The sequence below is a fragment of the Phalangium opilio genome, unplaced genomic scaffold (genome assembly GCF_054372755.1).
Source record: "Phalangium opilio isolate 3A_F unplaced genomic scaffold, DU_Popi_V2 ptg000042l_1, whole genome shotgun sequence".
NCBI lineage: Eukaryota > Metazoa > Arthropoda > Arachnida > Opiliones > Phalangiidae > Phalangium > Phalangium opilio.
The window spans coordinates 4,276,963-4,294,512 of NW_028324166.1; the positions used below are offsets into that span (position 1 = coordinate 4,276,963).

The window sequence follows — 17,550 nt, forward strand, 5'->3', positions numbered from 1 at the left end:
AAAACAGAGCCTAGTCCTAGTGCTCAAGTAAGGCTGATTTTTCATTCTTAATATGGCTTATAGTTTTGAATTTAATGACGAAGAAACTATTGGTGAAGTTCATCCATTGCTCTGAATTGAAAGAAGTGTATTGAAAAAAATGCCCGAGAATATCTCTAAAATGCTGCGTGCCTGGTGCAAATATTAATTAATTTTTTATGAATGTATGTTTCTTTGGATATATTGTGGTATGATATGCTTTTGATTCCAGTTAGGTGTTCCTTTCAAAATTTGAGATCCAACTGCGAGGAACTGATCTGTTTTTGTTGTCAATCATTTCTCTAACTGGCAGCATGGGCCTGTTAAACTAAGTTTAAAAATTCAACTAAAAGCAAGATTGAGATTACTCAAGACTTTATTTTGATTACATCAGAAATTTCTTAGTTTACTTTACACCGAATAATCAAACTAATTTCTCAAATTCTGCTTAATTGGGTATCGGTGTGGTTGGTTCAGTAGCGCCTGTTTGATCATCGGGAAGTTTACATTCTTCGAAGATAACTGGTTCTGAATTCTTCACATTCATTGATATTTCGCAAAAAAATCTAAAATGAGAATCGCATCCCACGTCAATCAAATAATGCAAATTATCCACTTTATCATTATTCTTCAGAAAAATATATTTTATCAGTTTTTTAAATTTTTCCCAAACACTTAATGTTTTGCCTTTTTCGCCATTCATCGCGCCACAATCTTGCTTAAATTTATATTCAGGGAGGAATGTTGCAGCCGTATCTTTATACCATAACTCAATAAGTTGATATTTCGAAACCTTGGTTCCGTCCAAGTATCGCCAATCGTCTTCCCTTTCTATGTCACTCGCCCCGATAAAAACATGGTCGAATTTTTTATTTTCAATAAGAGTCTGGATTTTGTTTCGAATCACATGTAAGTCAACTTTGGCCAAATGAGCGTTGGGATTCCTTCTATTGCATTCCGCTTCGGCGTTGAACCAATTCGTTCTATCACCTTCGAGCCAGTAACATTTTCCTAACACTTTTAAGCCATTTCTCTTTTGGCAAAGTTCTTCTGGTGATGTGTACTCTTGCACGTAATTGGCTTTAGATACTGGTACCTCACAAACGTACGAGTGTTTTTCGAAACACCCGATATCCCCGACTCCGTAACCTTTGTTTGGAGATTGAAATATAGCGCCGCAGTTTTCTTTCCCTGGTTCCTTTAACCAAAGGCTCTTCTTAAATACGCTTCCGTTAATGTTCCTCCAATCATCGCCCGAGACTCGTGTTAAGCCAATGAACATTGTTTGGGTATCACTTTCCTTGGCCAGGTTGATCAGTTCATTAAGTGTCTCTCTGTTATTGACTTCGGCTAAGTGCGCGTAGCGGTTTTGGTTAACGCATCCTTGATCCGCTCCTAGCCAAACTGCAACGTCGCGTTCAACCCAGTAGCATTTGTCACCAATGGTCTTTCCTTTCTCGCATAATGATCTCGGTGGAAGAGTCAAGGGATTTCCTTTGCAATATCCTTAAAAGTAAAAAATATTCCTGACAATAGTTCATGTCTTCACGGTTAAATAAAAACTTCGAGCTAGATATTTTTCTTATTTCTTCGATTGAGTATATAGAGTAATGTCAGGAGCAGATTCTCCTGGTAATGTTAGTTCCAAATTGGAACCGCGTACCCACATGTAAAATTTAAAAGTTAGAAGCGGATTTTTTAATGGATACAGAACATTGGGCTTCTCTGTGTCCGTGAAGAGGACCTCAGATCGGAATCTACTCTCAAATCATAAATCCATCAGGTGGTACTAGTCGTCCTTTTCACGGAATAGTGTCCATTAAGAAAACTTAGTTATTTTGGTTTTTATTTGAAATTTGCAACACTATATATGCTTCATCGAAGGTAAAGGAAAACATTTTAGTCAGAAGTTCTCTTTAATTTGATATCTAGAATGTTTAGGTGAAGGGTCTTGAATTTAATGTACGTTAAAACATTTTATTATGCTTCTAAGGCCTAACATTGTAAGGTTAAAAAAAAAGTTAAGCTTTGGGCATGATCCTTTCCCCCAAAGCTTCTGTAGAGTATGTAGACCCAAATGTAGTAGACTTCTCAAATACATGCATTAATCTGTCGCCATTTAGGTAACGTTGCTTTGTCTAGTTTCTATTCTTACCTTTTTCAAAGGGAACTTCGCATATAATTGGTGCCGGTCTAAAGCATTCTCCGTCTCCAAGTCGGTAATCAAACTTCTTTCCAAAAATTACGCCGCAGTTTTTTTCGCGTCTTCCTTTGTGATACGTTTTACCTTGGGTTTCACCCCATAATAAGGCAAATTCTTCATCGGAGATTCTCGTTCCGTCAACGTAATGCCAATGAGCTTCGAGTGCCGTATCGTTCATCCCTAAGAAGGGGCATACCTGTCCAAGTCCATCACACGAGTTCAATTCTGTTGATTTCAAAAGTAGCCTTTTGATGGCATCCTTGATTTGTTCGGTATTGACCTTGGCTAGACGAGCGTGTGGGTTAATTCGTTGACATTTTAGCAGCGCTTCACCCCAAGCAACCTTTTCATATTCAATCCAATAACACGTGTCATCTATTATTTCCGCTTTCTCGTCACAGATGGAAGATGTGACCACTTGACTAGTTGCGGTTCCCTCGCCAGCTTTGCATTCTTCTTGGATAACTGGCTCTTTCGAACCTCCTCTCATCGATATTTCGCAAAAAAAGCGAAAATGAGAATCGCATCCCGCGTCAATCAAGTAGTGCGAATTTCTGTCTTTTTTTTTGCCCTTTTTGTATTCATTACCATTTATATTACCACGCATTGCGCCACAATTTTGCTGACTTTTAAATGTAGTGAATTTTTCAGCCGTATCTTTATACCATAAATCTTTCAATTCATTTTTCGTAACCTTGGTTCCGTCCAAGTATCGCCAATCGTCTTCCTTGTCTATATCGCTCGCCCCGATAAAAACATGGTCGTGTGCTTTATCTCCGATTAGATTCTGGATGCTGTTTCGAATCTTCGTGGTGTCAACTTTGGCCAAGTGAGCTTTGGGATTCCTTCTGTTGCATTTTGTTTCGGCGTTGAACCAATTCGTTTTATCGTTCTCGACCCAATAACATTTGTCGCCAACTCGGACACTATTTTTCTTTTTGCAAAGCTCTTCCGGTGAAAGGTGCTGTTGGACGTTAATATATTCGACCTTGGATGCTGGTACTTCGCACATGAATTTAAGTTTATCCTCACAATTGACATCGGCCACTTTGCGTTTTATAACGATGGCGCCGCAGTTTTGCTTTCCTTGTCCATTAGGCTCGTTTTCGGAAAAAAGGCGTTGGTCAAATATTGTGTCATCGATGTTCTTCCATCGGTCTTTCGACTTAAGATCGGTTTTGAGGTTCTCTTTCAAGCCGACGTATGTTATTTCAGGATAACTTAGTTTTGCTAGGTCGAGGAAGTGGTTAAGTGTCTCGCTATTAGTGACTATAGCTAATTGGGCGCTAGGATTTCGTCGTTCACATTCCTTTTGGGAATCCTTCCAATTTAAAGGGTCGTGTTCAACCCAGTAGCATTTGTCACCAACGGTGATTCCCTCGTTGCACAGAGATTGCGTTGTAAAATTTTTGGGGTTTGGTCCACATCGCCCTTGAAATGAAAAAAAAAATAACATTCAATTCGCAACTCTAGAATTTATTTATCTATACTCGTGGCTGTGAAGCGTTTTTAGATTAAAGTTATAAACTTGACCAATCTCGAATATGTCTAAGTAGCGTGTATTGCAGAAAAACAACTTACTTTGAAGTATATGAACTTCGCAAACAACCGGAGCCGGAATACTACAATCACCGACTCCCAGTCGATACTCGAACGATTTTCCTAAAATTTTGCCACAGTTGTGATGGCGTTGGGTGGAGGATACTGCATTCCAATTAAGCCATAAAGAATCTTTATCGTTTTCGGTGACTTTGGTACCGTCGACGTATCGCCAATCGCCTTCGACCACAGTATCGTTCATCCCTATAAAGGGGCATCTTTCCCCACTTTTGTCACATTCAGTTAAGTCATAATGGCTTTTCCTTGATAATAGCCGCTCAATCGCGTTTTTTACTTGTTCAGTATTAACCTTGGCTAGACGAGCAAATTCGTTAACCTTTTGACATTTGAGCAAAGCTTGACCCCACTGAACCTTTTCGTGTTCGAGCCAGTAACACTTATTTCCAACGGTCACTCCTTTGTCACAAATGGATGGCCTGGGATTTACTTTTTCTTCATCGATCTGGACCGTTTTCTGTTCTACAACGGGTGTTGTTACATTGGATTCTTTGTAAGGTACTTCGCACATGAAGGGACGTAGGACGTCGCATGATACATCAGCATACAAATGTCCACCTGTACCATTACCCAGCACCACCGCGCAATTTTCTTCCCGCCCACTAAAATTAGCCTTTTTCCACAGTTTATCAATTTCGTTCTCCAACGTGACCTTGGTGCCGTCGATGTATCGCCACTCGCCTTCCTTTTCAATGTCGTTGGCTCCGAAGTAAATATTTGTTTCCTTCTTCCAACCACTCGGTATTAATTTATCGGTGGCGTTCTGAACGTCTACACTGTTAAGTTTGGCCAAGTGAGCGTTGCGGTTCAAAGAGTTGCAGTATGTCTCGGCATCGAACCAATTCATTTCGCCCGTTTCGATCCAGTAGCATCGTTCGCGATGTTTAATTCCCCTTTTACAAAGGACATGTTCCGTTACCGGTGTAGGTGGCGCGTACGTCAAGGCGCCTACTGGTTGTTCGCAAATGAATTTCTGATTTTCTTTGCATGTGTAATCCGCCACTATGTAAGCCTCTCCAGATTTATGGATAGCTCCACAGTTTTGCGTATGCTTTCCATTCGGTTCGTCTCCTCCAAAAAGGCTTTCGTCAAATTCTGTCCTGTCGACGTTCATCCATTTCACCTGTCTATTGGGGTCCTCCATCAAGCCGATGTATAATACCTTGGAACCACTTTGATTGCCTAAGTGGAAGAGATACTTCCTGCTCTCTTTAGTGACTATAGCCAAGTGATTGAATGGACCTTTTGATCTTTTACAAAATCCTCGGGCTCTGACAAAATTTAGAGCATCGTGTTCAACCCAGTAGCATTTCTCACCAACGATTATTCCCTTCTTGCATTGCGATTCTGGGATAGTTCTATCGGGTTCGAATAGCTCTTGAAATGCAAAGAAAATAATAATTATAATATATATTCCAGTTTCGATACTTAAGTCTCCATTCTCCGAGAAATCGATTTTATATTAATAACATACCACTAATAGCGCATAAAGGGAAAATCAAATGATTTATTTATTTATCGATTCTGCTACTAATTATAAGATCAATCTGCATAAAGAAACATCCCAGAATTACTTGCGAATGATTTCAAAATTCAATTTAGTTTGATATTTCATAGATTGCTTAAAATTAGCACCAACAAGCAAATGCCCCGCCTTCTTTTTATCAAAATTCCCGTAGCACGCTCAACATCACCCGCCACTAATGCCACATCGCGCGCAATTTTTTCCAAAACCAATTTAAATTTCCTTTGAATACCACGGGAATATTGTTAACAAAAAGGCAATGCGTTAAGCAATTGGTCGAAGGTGCTAATTTCAAATTACCTATGAAAACTCAAAATATTTTAATTTCAAAATTGCTCTGAAAAATAGTAGAAGAATCGATAAACAACACATTTTTCTTTCCCCCTCCCTGTACTGACTATATTAGGTATAGGACAAGACACGTTATCATACTCAATGCCCGAAGCGCCATATTTCTTGTAACACACACTATCCCATTAGATAAAAATATGTACTCACCTTTATCATAGGGAACTTGGCATATGACGCGAGCCGGGATGTAGCAGTCTCCAGCTCCTACGGTGTAATTAAACTTCTTTCCAAAAATAACGCCGCATTTTTCATTACTGTCTCGGTTTGGAGAACCCGCATACCACAAGGATTTCTTTTCGTCTTCGGTGACTTTGGTTCCGTCGACGTAACGCCAATCGCCTTCAACCGTCGACTCGTTCATCCCGATAAATGGACATTCTTCACCTTTTTCGTTACACGCGACAAAGTCGCTTTCTCGAATTAGCTTCTGGACTTCCGCCTTGATGTCCTTAGTATTTATCTTGGCTAGACGAGCGTGCGCGTTAATCTTTTGACATTGGAAAATCGCTTCCCTCCATTGGACCTTTTCGTACTCAATCCAGTAACACGTGCCATTTAAATAGACTCCTTTGTCGCAAACGGACGGCTTATCATTTCCTTTATATCCACCGTCTTTGGATGTTCTACATTCCACGGGGATGAAAGGTTTCCTTGGATCTTCTTTGGTAGGTTTTTGGTGGTTGACCATGCAATGTGCTAAGGGAGATTAAAAGATATAGTAAAATACTTTCGACACGAACTAAGTCATTTGCTTGCCTAGTTCAATGTCAACTTGACACGTAAATGGAGATGGGTGGTAGCAGTCCGTTCTTCCCGCTCCAAAGTAATTACGTCTATAGGTGCTTTGCATTACTAGCATCCCGCAAGTTCCGGATCCCTCATCGGGATATTTTGCTTTTAACGTGTACGTGTTAACCCTATACCAAAATTGACTACTAGCATACCAAATACCATGATCACCCTTTTTTCTTTCCGTTGGAATGTTTTTACCGCCTTGATACCATATTCCATGATCAAGACGTATCCCAAAGAAGGGGCATTCTTTTCTATCTTTAGTGCAAGAGCCGAAATTTCCTTTTGAAAATAACTTCGGAACTTCCTGCATAATTTCGGGAGCGGTGATCATCGCAAAATGGGCCTTTGGATTCGCCTTTTCACATTCTCGCGAAGCGTCGTCCCAAATAACCTTCTTTTCTTCAATCCAGAAACATTTGTCATCAACTGTCACTCCTTTGTCACAAACGGAAGCTATATCGCCAAAACGTTTATTAGAAATCTACTTATTTACTGAGGATATTTTAATTATTGTCACCTGCTTCAATCTTCATTGCCATCGTCAAGAGAACAACGACGTATTTTTCGTACATCGCTAGCATGATTTGAACTTGACAGATAGACGCGAATGTGTTAACATGTCTGAGAGTCGTTCCTGTGTAATAGGTTTTTATCTCTACACGATCTCGAGTTCCAAGAATCGTCTATAATCGTTTTCGTTTTGTTCATTGTTTTTCGCTTTTGCAAATGGCCTATTCAGTCATAAAATAATACAAAAGTAAAACCAGAGAGAATTTATAATAGGGAGTTGAAACTGAGTAATATTATGTAGCTCAAAAATCACGCGATCAACAAAACTGGCCAGGTCTACTTCCGGTGTAATTTTTTGTGGCCCCTCCCTCTAGGGAGGTTCTAGAAAGTTGCGGGAGAGTCTCTAGAGGAAATGCACAATACCTTTTAAGGAAAAGGGAAACGTCCGACTTAAAATAACTCCAAATGGCGCAAGTCTCACTCGAAATCGCGGACCCTTATTGGGTTATTGTACAACCAATACTGATTGAGGGCAACGTTTAAAATTAAAGGAGTGTCATGTGACCGGAAATTTACCTGGCCAGTTTTAGCGTCGCAGCCTACTTGTTTGAGCTACATTGTATTTAGCACTGTCAAGGGCAAGAGCTTCTACTCCCTATTGTAAATTTTCTCTGGTAAAACGGCATAATGTTAAACATTACGAGCGTCACAATAGTATTATATTTTCCAATTCTTATTGAACAATAGAATCGAATATTTCACCATTTTATTCAGATAGATTAACATGATCATAACCATTACTATTGTGTTATTCATTTTTATAAAATATCGAACAAAATAATCGAATCACCCCTAACATTCTTTCTGATCTTCTAGACACAAAAGAAAAATATATTTTTTAGATGAAAATATAAAGATTGTGGTTTTTTATCCATATATATCACAATTCCAATATGTGAAGTTTTTAGCCACATCGTATGATGAACATCTACGATGAGGGTCTTAGTTTGGCCTGGCCTGTTGGTGGTGGTGGTGGTGGCGTGAAAGAGAACTGCCTTAGACAGTATAAAATTTTTCGATCGTCATTGAAGGGAGAGTGAATGGGAGAGAATTGTGGTGAGGTGATATTTTTCGTTCGTGTATTTTAAAAGGAAGGAAATTATGATAGTTAGGTTAAGCCATATACCCTCCCTTAAAAATTCCTCTTACCCGTCGACAATAAGAGTTTCACGCTCCCCTCTTTCAACATTCAAAGAAATCGAGGGAAATTTTGAAAGCAAAAGCAAGTATTTACTGACGTTCTTTTTAGAATGGTCTTAAGGCACCGGGATATTACAATTATTGGGTGTTTTACCGAATTCTTTCTCTTTCAAACTCTTCTGACCATAAGTTCATGTTAGAAATTTATAAGAAGCGATAAGTGTGCATCGGCATAAGTCTATGTTGTAAACTCATCGAGGGGATAATCACTAAAACTACCTGTTCTTCGATTCGCCGGAATATTACAATTACGGCATAAGTAAATTAATACGGGTAATAATTCTATCACCGTTTAGGGTAGGGCATCGAGGGGCTATTCACTCTGATTTTATGCACGGTAATTTATTTAAGCATTGTAAAAGATATCGCTATTCACTCATTAGGGTAAAGTATAGAGGGGTTATCCACTCATTGGGGTAGGGTATAGAGGGGCTATTCACTCGTACGATGTGGCTACTATTACGAGCCCTTGGGTCGCCTTGTTTAAGCCCTTATCTTGGCTTGTTTAATTCGTTAGGCTAAAGCCGTTTTCCATTAACTGCTAGCAATCTGTCAACATGGAGAAATATCTGAGGAAACATAAATACAATTAATGAAATCTGAAATAAAATTTGCTGATCTTTTTTTTTCTTATTAGAGATATCTGGGCCATGTGGGATTAGCCGAGAGGCTTTCCTCGGGCCCGTATTTGCTGATCTGTTTTTGTTGTCGATCATTTCTTTAACCTGCAGCACGGGATTGTTAAACTGTAAGTTCAAGCATAAGCATATCAAACCACCCGTAAGCGTGAATTCACAATAAGACCACGGGTATTCACCATTGTACAAGGGCGCCAGAGAGAAATTTGAGGTTCTACGCCACCTAGAGGAAAACGAAGAAATTCTCTCCTTCCCGATTCTCCCTACCAGTCTGGGAAATAAGGATATTTTTTAAACTGGTCCTTAGGACCAGTGATCCCCTAGGGACCGAAATAATAAACTGGTCTCCGGACTGGTCCCAGCCTTTGTTCTCCTATAGATTTGCAATTAATAAACTGGTCCCGAGGACCAGTAAGCCCCACTTCTCGAATTAAAAAACTAGTCCGAGCAATTAATAAACTGGTTTTGGACCAGAGGACGTGTGCTATTTCCCAGCCTGCTCCCTACCACCTTATAACCCGGAAATCTAAGCAGTCGTCTGCTTCTGCAATAAGTGGCAGCGGTAATCGGTTTAGTACGGGCTTTTAAGACTTAAGTTGTTTGTTTAAGACTAGGAACAGCAAATTATCTCGAATTTTTAAAGAAAATGGGAAAAACTCTTAGTGATAAGTGTACACAGTACAACTGGTTTCTTATTAATAGGATAAGTACAAAAGTATAGGTTGCCGCGTGCCTTTATTACGCGAACTTCAAAATCCACGTTTTAGCCCCACTAGCAGACGACAATGTTTGTTATGATTACAAGTATTAATAGAGTTAGAGCTTATAATAGGTAAGAATAAGATATATATTAATCCTTGTATTTATTCCCAAGCTTCCGGTAGCATCCCTTGCTCGATTTGAATAAAGTTTCCCTTTTGTGCCACCAGGAAGACTTGTCTCCCGAGTTTTACCTAGACAATGCCTGTGGCTAATTTCCCGCCGATTCACGCTTACGGGTGGTTTGATATGCTTATGGTTCAAGCAATATAAAAATTCAACTTAAAGCAAGAGATATTGAATTCTTAAGACTATATTTTAATTACATCAGAAATTTCCTAGTTTCCTTTACACCGAATAATCAAACTAAAAGCATATTACTCAAATTCTGCTTAATTGGGTATCGGTGTGGGCAAAATTTTGATCATAACCATTACTATTGTAATATTCATTTTTATGAAAGATTTTAAATGTTGTGCCAAACAAAAGAATCTCATCATTGTAATTAATTTGTTGACGTCAATTAAAGAAAATGTAGGCTCCTGTGGTACCGCTAAAGTTCAGACTTAATATCTACACACAAATTTTACATTGCCTTGCTAAAGGCAGGAACCAATCAGAATTCCTCCTTGGGGGAGGAGCTGAAAGTAGCTAGAAAAACTGAACAGGCAAATAGAACCATAGGTATAAATACCACGTATATTGAGCACGCTGCTCGGGAGATCAAATGCTACGTCAGACCCCATTTCAAAACCGGTACCGAGCTGTGGCTCAGTATCAGAGTTCCGCACATGTGCAATCGGCGCAAGAGAGAGGAAAACAAAAAGGAGAAGAGGCAGATCACTGCCGTGGCCTCTAACCCTTTTGAATTTCCCTCTTAGCTAGGTGCGCGCAAAGAGGGTAGAAAGAGGGGGAGTAGAAGGCTTGGCTGGGGTGTTCTCGCTTTGGAAGTTTACCTCTAAGCTTCCGGTATGCGCGCGCATCTTTCTCTGACCTCTTATTGGTTGAAATACGGTGAACCGGATATTAGGAGGAAAATATAGCAAATAATTAACAAATAAAAGCGAGAACATTCAAAATGCCTTGCCAAGCTTCAACTCCCTCTCTTTCTACCCTTTTTGGTGCGCGTGAGAGAGATATCGGGCTGTACCGATCTAGTTACCTTACCCTTCCCTCTTTGACTCTCCTATCTATACGTTCTCACTGCTACCCACTTTATTCATATTTCCGCGCCCCCCGCCCAATAGTTTTGAAAATCCTGCAAAATCACTTTTATTTCAAATGGGCTCCATTCTATCCGAGAAACGTTCTTACCAGTCCACCTAAGTTATAAATATGAAGAAAGTGACGGCAATAGAACATTCCACTAAATACTTACAGAGAAACCAACACACGGGACAGAAGAAACTGTTTTTACCAATAAAAGACATACATTATACATGTATTTTAAAGATTGTGGACTGTAATATTTCGCCTTCGGTACGCCGGCCGCCAATGGCGAGAGACGACAAAAATGTTCAACATGCTGAGTGAGCCGGCGTACATCCAATCAGCAGGGTAGTTTGCGTCACGAGGACGGTGGAATATTCGACAATTTCGTCTGTACACCAAATAAAAACAGAGCCTAGTCCTAGCGCCAGAGTTAGGCTGATTTCTCATTCTTAATATGGCTTATAATTTTAAATTTAATGACGAAGAAACGATTGGTGAAGTTCATCCATTGCTTTAAATTGGAAGAAGTGTATTGGGAAAATGCCCGAGAATATATCTCTAAAATGGTGGGGGCCTGGTGCAAATATTAATTAATTTTTTATGAATATGTTTCTTTGGATATATTGTGGTATGATATGGTTTTGATTCCAGTTGCGGTGTTTCTATCAAAATTTGAGATCCAACTGCGAGGAACTGATCTGTTTTTGTTGTCGATCATTTCTCTAACTAGCAGCATGGGCCTGTTAAACTAAGTTTAAAAATTCAACTAAAAGCAAGGTTGAGATTGCTCAAGACTTTATTTTGATTACATCAGAAATTTCTTAGTTTCCTTCACACCGAATAATCAAACTAATTTCTCAAATTCTGCTTAATTTGGTATCGGTGTGGGTGGTTCAGTAGCGCCAGTTTGACCATCGGGAAGTTTACATTCTTCGAAGATAACTGGTTCTGAATTCTTCACATCCATTGAAATTTCGCAAACAAAGCGAAAATGAGAATCGCATCCCACGTCAATCAAATAGTGGGAATTGCTGTCTCCACTTTTGCCTCTTTTGTATTCTTTACCATTTTTGCTACCACGCATTGCACCACAATTTTGCCAACGTTTATCCTTAACGTCGAATTTTTCAGCCGTATCTTGATACCATAATTCTTTTAATTGATTTTTCTTAACCTTTTTTCCGTCTAAGTATCGCCAATAGTCTTCTGTCTCTATGTCGCTTGCCCCGATAAAAACATGATCGTGTTCTTCATTTCCAATTAGATTGTGGATGCTGTTTCGAATCTCCGTGGTGTTAACTTTGGCCAAGTGAGCTTTGGGATTCCTTCTGTTGCATTTTGTTTCGGCGTTGAACCAATTCGTTTTATCGTTCTCGACCCAATAACATTTGTCGCCAACTCGGACACTTTTTTCCTTTTTACAAAGTTCTTCCGGTGAAAGGTGTTGTTGTACGTTAATATATTCGACCTTGGATACTGGTACTTCGCACACGAATTTATATTTATAATTACAATTGATATCGGCCATATTGTAACGATATGTAACGATGGCGCCGCAGTTTTGCTCTCCATTTCCATCAGGCTCCTTAGAGGAAAAAAGGCTTTGGTCAAATATACTGCCATCAATGTTCTTCCATCGGTTTTTCGACTTTAGATCATATTTGAGGTCCTCTTTCAAGCCGACGTATATTATATTGGGATAACTTAGTTTTCCTAGATCGATGAGGTGCTGAAGTATCTCGCTGTTGGCGACTATAGCTAATTGGGCGCTAGGATTTCGTCGTTCACATTCCTTTTGGGAATCGTTCCAATTTAAAGGGTGGTGTTCAATCCAGTAGCATTTGTCACCAATGGTGATTCCCTCGTTGCACAGAGATTGCGTTGTAAAATTTTTGGGGTTTGGTCCGCAACGACCTTGAAATGAGAAAATGGCATTAGCATTCAATTTGCGCAACTATTGGTAGAGTAGCGCAATTGATGTCGTCATCCTGCTTTTAGATAAGCCATTTACTAAAGAATTTATTTAACGAAGCTCGTGGCAATGAAGGGTTTGTAGATTAAAATTAAAAACTTGACCTGTCTCGAATATATCTATGTAGCGTCCATTCCATAAAAACAACTTACCTTGACGCTTATGAACTTCGCAAATAACCGGAGCCGGAGTGCTACAATCACCGACTCCCAGACGATACTCAAACGATTTTCCTAAAACTTTGCCACAGTTGAGATGGCGTTGGACCGCAGATGCCACATCCCTATCATACCATAAAGAATCTCTATCGTTTTCGCTGACTTTGGTACCGTCAATGTATCGCCAATCACCTTCTACCACAGTATCGTTCATGCCTATAAAGGGACATCTTTCACCACTTTTGTCACATTCAGTTAAGTCGGAATGACGTTTTCTTGATAACAGCCGCTCAATGGCGTTTTGTATTTGTGTAGTATTAACCTTGGCTAGACGAGCAAATTCGTTAACCTTTTGACATTTGAGCAAAGCTTGACCCCACTGAACCTTTTCGTGTTCGAGCCAGTAACACTTATTTCCAACGGTCACTCCTTTGCCACAAATGGACGGTCTGGGATTTACCTTTTTTTTATCTTTCTGTTTAGTTATCTTTTTGTAAGGTACTTCGCACATGAAGGGACGTAGGACGTCACATGATACATCAGCATACGAATGTCCACCTTCACCGTAACCCAGCACCACGGCGCAATTTTCTCCCCGCCCACTAAATTTCGCGCTTTTCCACAGACTCTTTTTTATTTCGTTCTTCAACGAAACCTTGGTACCGTCGATGTGACGCCACTCGCCTTCCTTTACAATGTCATTGGCTCCGAAGTAAATATGATTGTCGTGATTCCAATCCCTCGGTATTAATTTATCGGTGGCGTTCTGAACGTCTACACTGTTAAGTTTGGCCAAGTGAGCCTGTTGGTTCAAAGTGTTACAGTATGTCTCGGCGTCGAACCAATTCAGTACGCCCGTTTCGATCCAGTAGCATCTGTTGCCATGTTTAATTCCCCTATTACAAAGGGCTCGTTCCGTTACAGGTGTAGGTGGCACGTAAGTCAAGGTGGCTACTGGTTGTTCGCAAATATACTTGTGATTTTCTTTGCATTTGTGATCCGCCACTATGTGAACCCCTTTATATTTCTGGAGAGCTCCACAGTTTTCCTTATGATCTCCATTCGGTTCCTTTCCTCCAAAAAGGCTTTGGTCAAATTTTGTTCCGTCGATATTCTTCCATTTCATTTCTCCATCGAGGTCCTCGATAAAGCCAATGTGTAATGTATTGGATTGACTTTCCTTGGCTAGGTAGAACAGATACTTTCTGTTCTCTTTAGTGACTATAGTCAAGTTACCTAATTGTCGTTTACACAATTCTTGGGCTCTGAAAAACTTTACGGCGTCGTGTTCAACCCAGTAGCATTTCTCACCAACGATTATTCCCTTCTTGCATTGCGATTCCGGGATAGTTCTATCGGGTTCGAAAAGCTCTTGAAATGCAAAGAAAAAAAATAAAATAATAATTATATTTCAGTCTCAGTAATTAATTCCCAACCTCCCGCCACTATTGTCACATTGCGCGCAATTTCATTCAACATGGATCGTATAACGAGAAATTTGTTAACAAAAGTCAGGGCGTTAGGTGCTAAATTAAAATAATGTACGAAGTCTCCAAATCTTTGAGTTTTAAAATTGCTTTAAGATATTTCCTCAATGTTTCGTTACTCAGATAGCTCATTTAATTCGTAGCAGAATCGAAAAAAAAAGACTACATTTTACTTTTCCCCTCCCTTTATAAGCATGAATCTATATAACTATGAATATACAGCTGTGTTATGCGGTCTGACCTCTCGAAAACGTTTTGGGCGGGGCTTAGCGAAAGGAGACATCAGTCACGTGTCTGCTAGTGTTAGGAGCGGGAGAAGGGAAGGGGAGTCCGCGGGTGTGTAAATTCGAAATGTCACTTCCTCTTGTCTCGTGATTGGCTATTAGAGCTACACAAAACGCGTCAAAGCTAGGAGGGTAACACCCAAACCAAATCGACATGATATAAGGGGCATATGATAGAGCTGTATATTCATAGTTATAGAGATTCATGATAAATTAAATGCCCACTATCCATTCGATAAAAACTAGGTAACATGTACCAAAAGTATATGGATATAAAAACTAAAAGTACACTTCATTAACAATTCCATGCCTTTGTCTGTAGACTACATGTAAACTGAGAAGCAAACTACCCTCCGCTCAAACGCCTACAGGAACTAACCAATCAGGGAAGAGCTTCTTGACGTCATAGGTTTAAAGTAGGTAGTACATGATGCTAGCGATTCAAACGTTAATTTTTGGAGCAACTATATGAGCCTTTTAACGGCTTGTTCCTTGTGCCAAGGTCGGGAAGGTAAGCATACGCCGAGGGGGGGTCGATATTATTCTGGGATAAAGAAGGGCCTCTTATATTACACGGTGCGAGAAAGTTTCAACGAACTGTACTTTTTGTTTTTATATCTATATACTTTAGCATGTACTCACCATCATCATAGGGAACTTGGCATATGACGCGAGCCGGGATGTAGCAGTCACCGGCTCCTACAGTATAATTAAACTTTTTTCCAAAAAAGACGCCGCATTTCTCGTTACGGTCTCCGTTTGGAGAACCCGCATACCACAAGGATTTTTTTTCGTCTTCGGTGACATTGGTTCCGTCAACGTAACGCCAATCGCCTTCAACCGCCGACTCGTTCATCCCGATAAAGGGGCATTCTTCTCCTTTTTCGTTACACGCCGCAAAGTCGCTTTCTCGAATTAGCTTCTGGACTTCCGCCTTGATGTCTTCAGTGTTTATCTTGGCTAGACGAGCGTGCGCGTTAACCTTTTGACATTGGAAAATCGCTTCCCTCCATTGAACCTTTTCGTATTCAACCCAGTAACACATGTGATTTAAATAGACTCCTATGTCGCAAACGTACGGCTTGGGTTTTCCTTTATTTCTACCGTCCTTGGATGTTCTACATTCCATGGGGATGAAAGGTTTCCTTGGGTCTTCTTCGGTAGGTTCTTTGTCGTTGGCCGTGCAATGCTCTAAGGAAGATTAAACGAATAGCAATATACTTTCGCCGCGTACTAATTCATTTGCCTACTTTTATCAATGTCAACTTGACACGTAACTGGAGATGGCTGGTAGCAGTCCGTTCTTCCCGCTCCGTAGTAATTTCCCCACTGGGTGCTTTGCATTACTAGCATCCCGCAATCTCCCGATGCGTCATTGGGATAATAGATATTTAACGTATGCGTTTCAGGCCTATACCAAAACTGACTACTAGAATACCAAGTAGCTCTTTTTCCTTTTGTTTTTTCCGTTGGAATTTTTTTACCGCCTTGATACCATTTTCCTCGATCAAGACGCATCCCAAAAAAGGGGCATTCTCTTCTATCTTTAGTGCAAGAGCCGAAATTTCCTTTTGAAAATAACTTTGGAACTTTCTTCATAATTTCGGGATCGTTGATCATGGCTAAACCGGCCTTTGGATTTGCCTTTTTACATTCACGCAAAGCGTCGTCCCAAGTAACCTTTTTTTTTTCAATCCAGTAACATTTGTCATCAACGGTCACTCCTTTGTCACAAACGGAAGCTATATTCAAAACTTTGTTAGAAATCTACTCATAGGCTGAAGAGTATGTTAATTATTGTCACCTGTTTCAATGTTCATTGCCATCGTCAAGAAAACGACAGCGTATTTTTCGTACATCGCTAACATGATTAGAACTTGACAGATAGACGTGAATGTGTTGAAGTGTCTGAGAATCGTTCCTGTGTAATAGGTTTTATCTCTACACGATCTCGAGTTCCAAGTATCGTCTATAATGGTTTTCGTTTTGTTCATTGTTTTTCGTTTTTGCAAATGGCCTATTCAGTCATAAAATAATACAAAAGTAAAACGGCATAATGTTAAACATTATGAGCGTCACAATAGTATTATATTTTCCTGTTCCTATTGAACAATAGATTCGAATATTTCATCATTTTATCCAGAGAGGTTAACATGATCATAACCATTACTAATGTCATATTCTTTTTTATGAATGGTTTTATCGAACAAAAGAATCGAATTATTATTTTATTGACGTCCATTAAAGAAAATTTCGGTTCCACTGGCACCCCTAACATTCTTGCTGATCTTCTACTCACAAACCCAATCAGAACTCGTCCTTTAGGTCGAAAGTAAAACCGCCATTTTGGTTTTCTCCATGGAATGTTTCTCCTACATCATGAATTATATTAAGTCCAAAATTAAAGAGTAGTTTAGGGGGGGGGAACAGATAAAATACCAAAATAACTTCACTTCAACATTATGCAAGTTTTAAAATACTTATCTTAAAGAAATTACGATCGCACAGTATGACGTATGATCAACATAGACATTGATATTGATTAGGTCTATTTAGAATTTTCTGCTTTTGACAGATCAAATAAAACAAGTTGGGAAAACCAAAATATTACCTCTCCGTGTCAAGAGGTCTACTACTACAAAGGTATTTACCTAGATATGGAATTATTTCACTTTTTTGAAGAAAAAATTTACGAAATATTGAAGCAGTATTCCAAACATAGCGAATGTACAGTAAAGCAGACGACATTTTACATCCAATA

General features: G+C 39.6%; 2 protein-coding genes and 1 long non-coding RNA gene across 9 annotated transcripts; 1 reads left to right on the forward strand and 2 right to left on the reverse strand.

Moving 5' to 3' along the window:
* Window positions 1-376: 376 nt before the first annotated feature.
* LOC149678517 (macrophage mannose receptor 1-like) lies at window positions 377-11,110 on the reverse strand. Of its 7 annotated transcripts, none has more exons than XM_089836445.1 (8): window positions 9,097-9,186; window positions 7,870-9,025; window positions 7,027-7,240; window positions 6,471-6,962; window positions 5,862-6,410; window positions 3,803-5,215; window positions 2,174-3,652; window positions 377-1,524 (listed from the first exon to the last, which is right to left on the reverse strand). In XM_089836445.1, the coding sequence occupies exons 3-8, from the start codon at window positions 7,088-7,090 to the stop codon at window positions 467-469; spliced, it is 5,055 nt and encodes a 1,684-aa protein (XP_089692571.1). In that variant the 5' UTR covers window positions 7,091-7,240; window positions 7,870-9,025; window positions 9,097-9,186; the 3' UTR covers window positions 377-466. The 7 variants fall into 7 exon arrangements, with proteins under 7 accessions (XP_089692571.1, XP_089692570.1, XP_089692569.1 ...); XM_089836444.1 differs by having other exon boundaries at window positions 7,721-9,025; XM_089836443.1 differs by having other exon boundaries at window positions 7,623-9,025.
* LOC149678518 (uncharacterized) lies at window positions 9,418-9,975 on the forward strand. Its single transcript, XR_016366085.1, has 2 exons — window positions 9,418-9,749; window positions 9,847-9,975. It is a non-coding gene; the product is annotated as an uncharacterized LOC149678518 (long non-coding RNA).
* A 521-nt stretch (window positions 11,111-11,631) lies between the features above and the next one.
* Window positions 11,632-16,967, reverse strand: LOC149678519 (macrophage mannose receptor 1-like). Its single transcript, XM_089835882.1, has 5 exons — window positions 16,594-16,967; window positions 16,040-16,531; window positions 15,432-15,980; window positions 13,013-14,389; window positions 11,632-12,802 (listed from the first exon to the last, which is right to left on the reverse strand). Exons 1-5 carry the CDS (start codon window positions 16,781-16,783, stop codon window positions 11,757-11,759), a joined length of 3,654 nt encoding a protein of 1,217 aa, XP_089692008.1. The 5' UTR covers window positions 16,784-16,967; the 3' UTR covers window positions 11,632-11,756.
* Window positions 16,968-17,550: the final 583 nt, after the last annotated feature.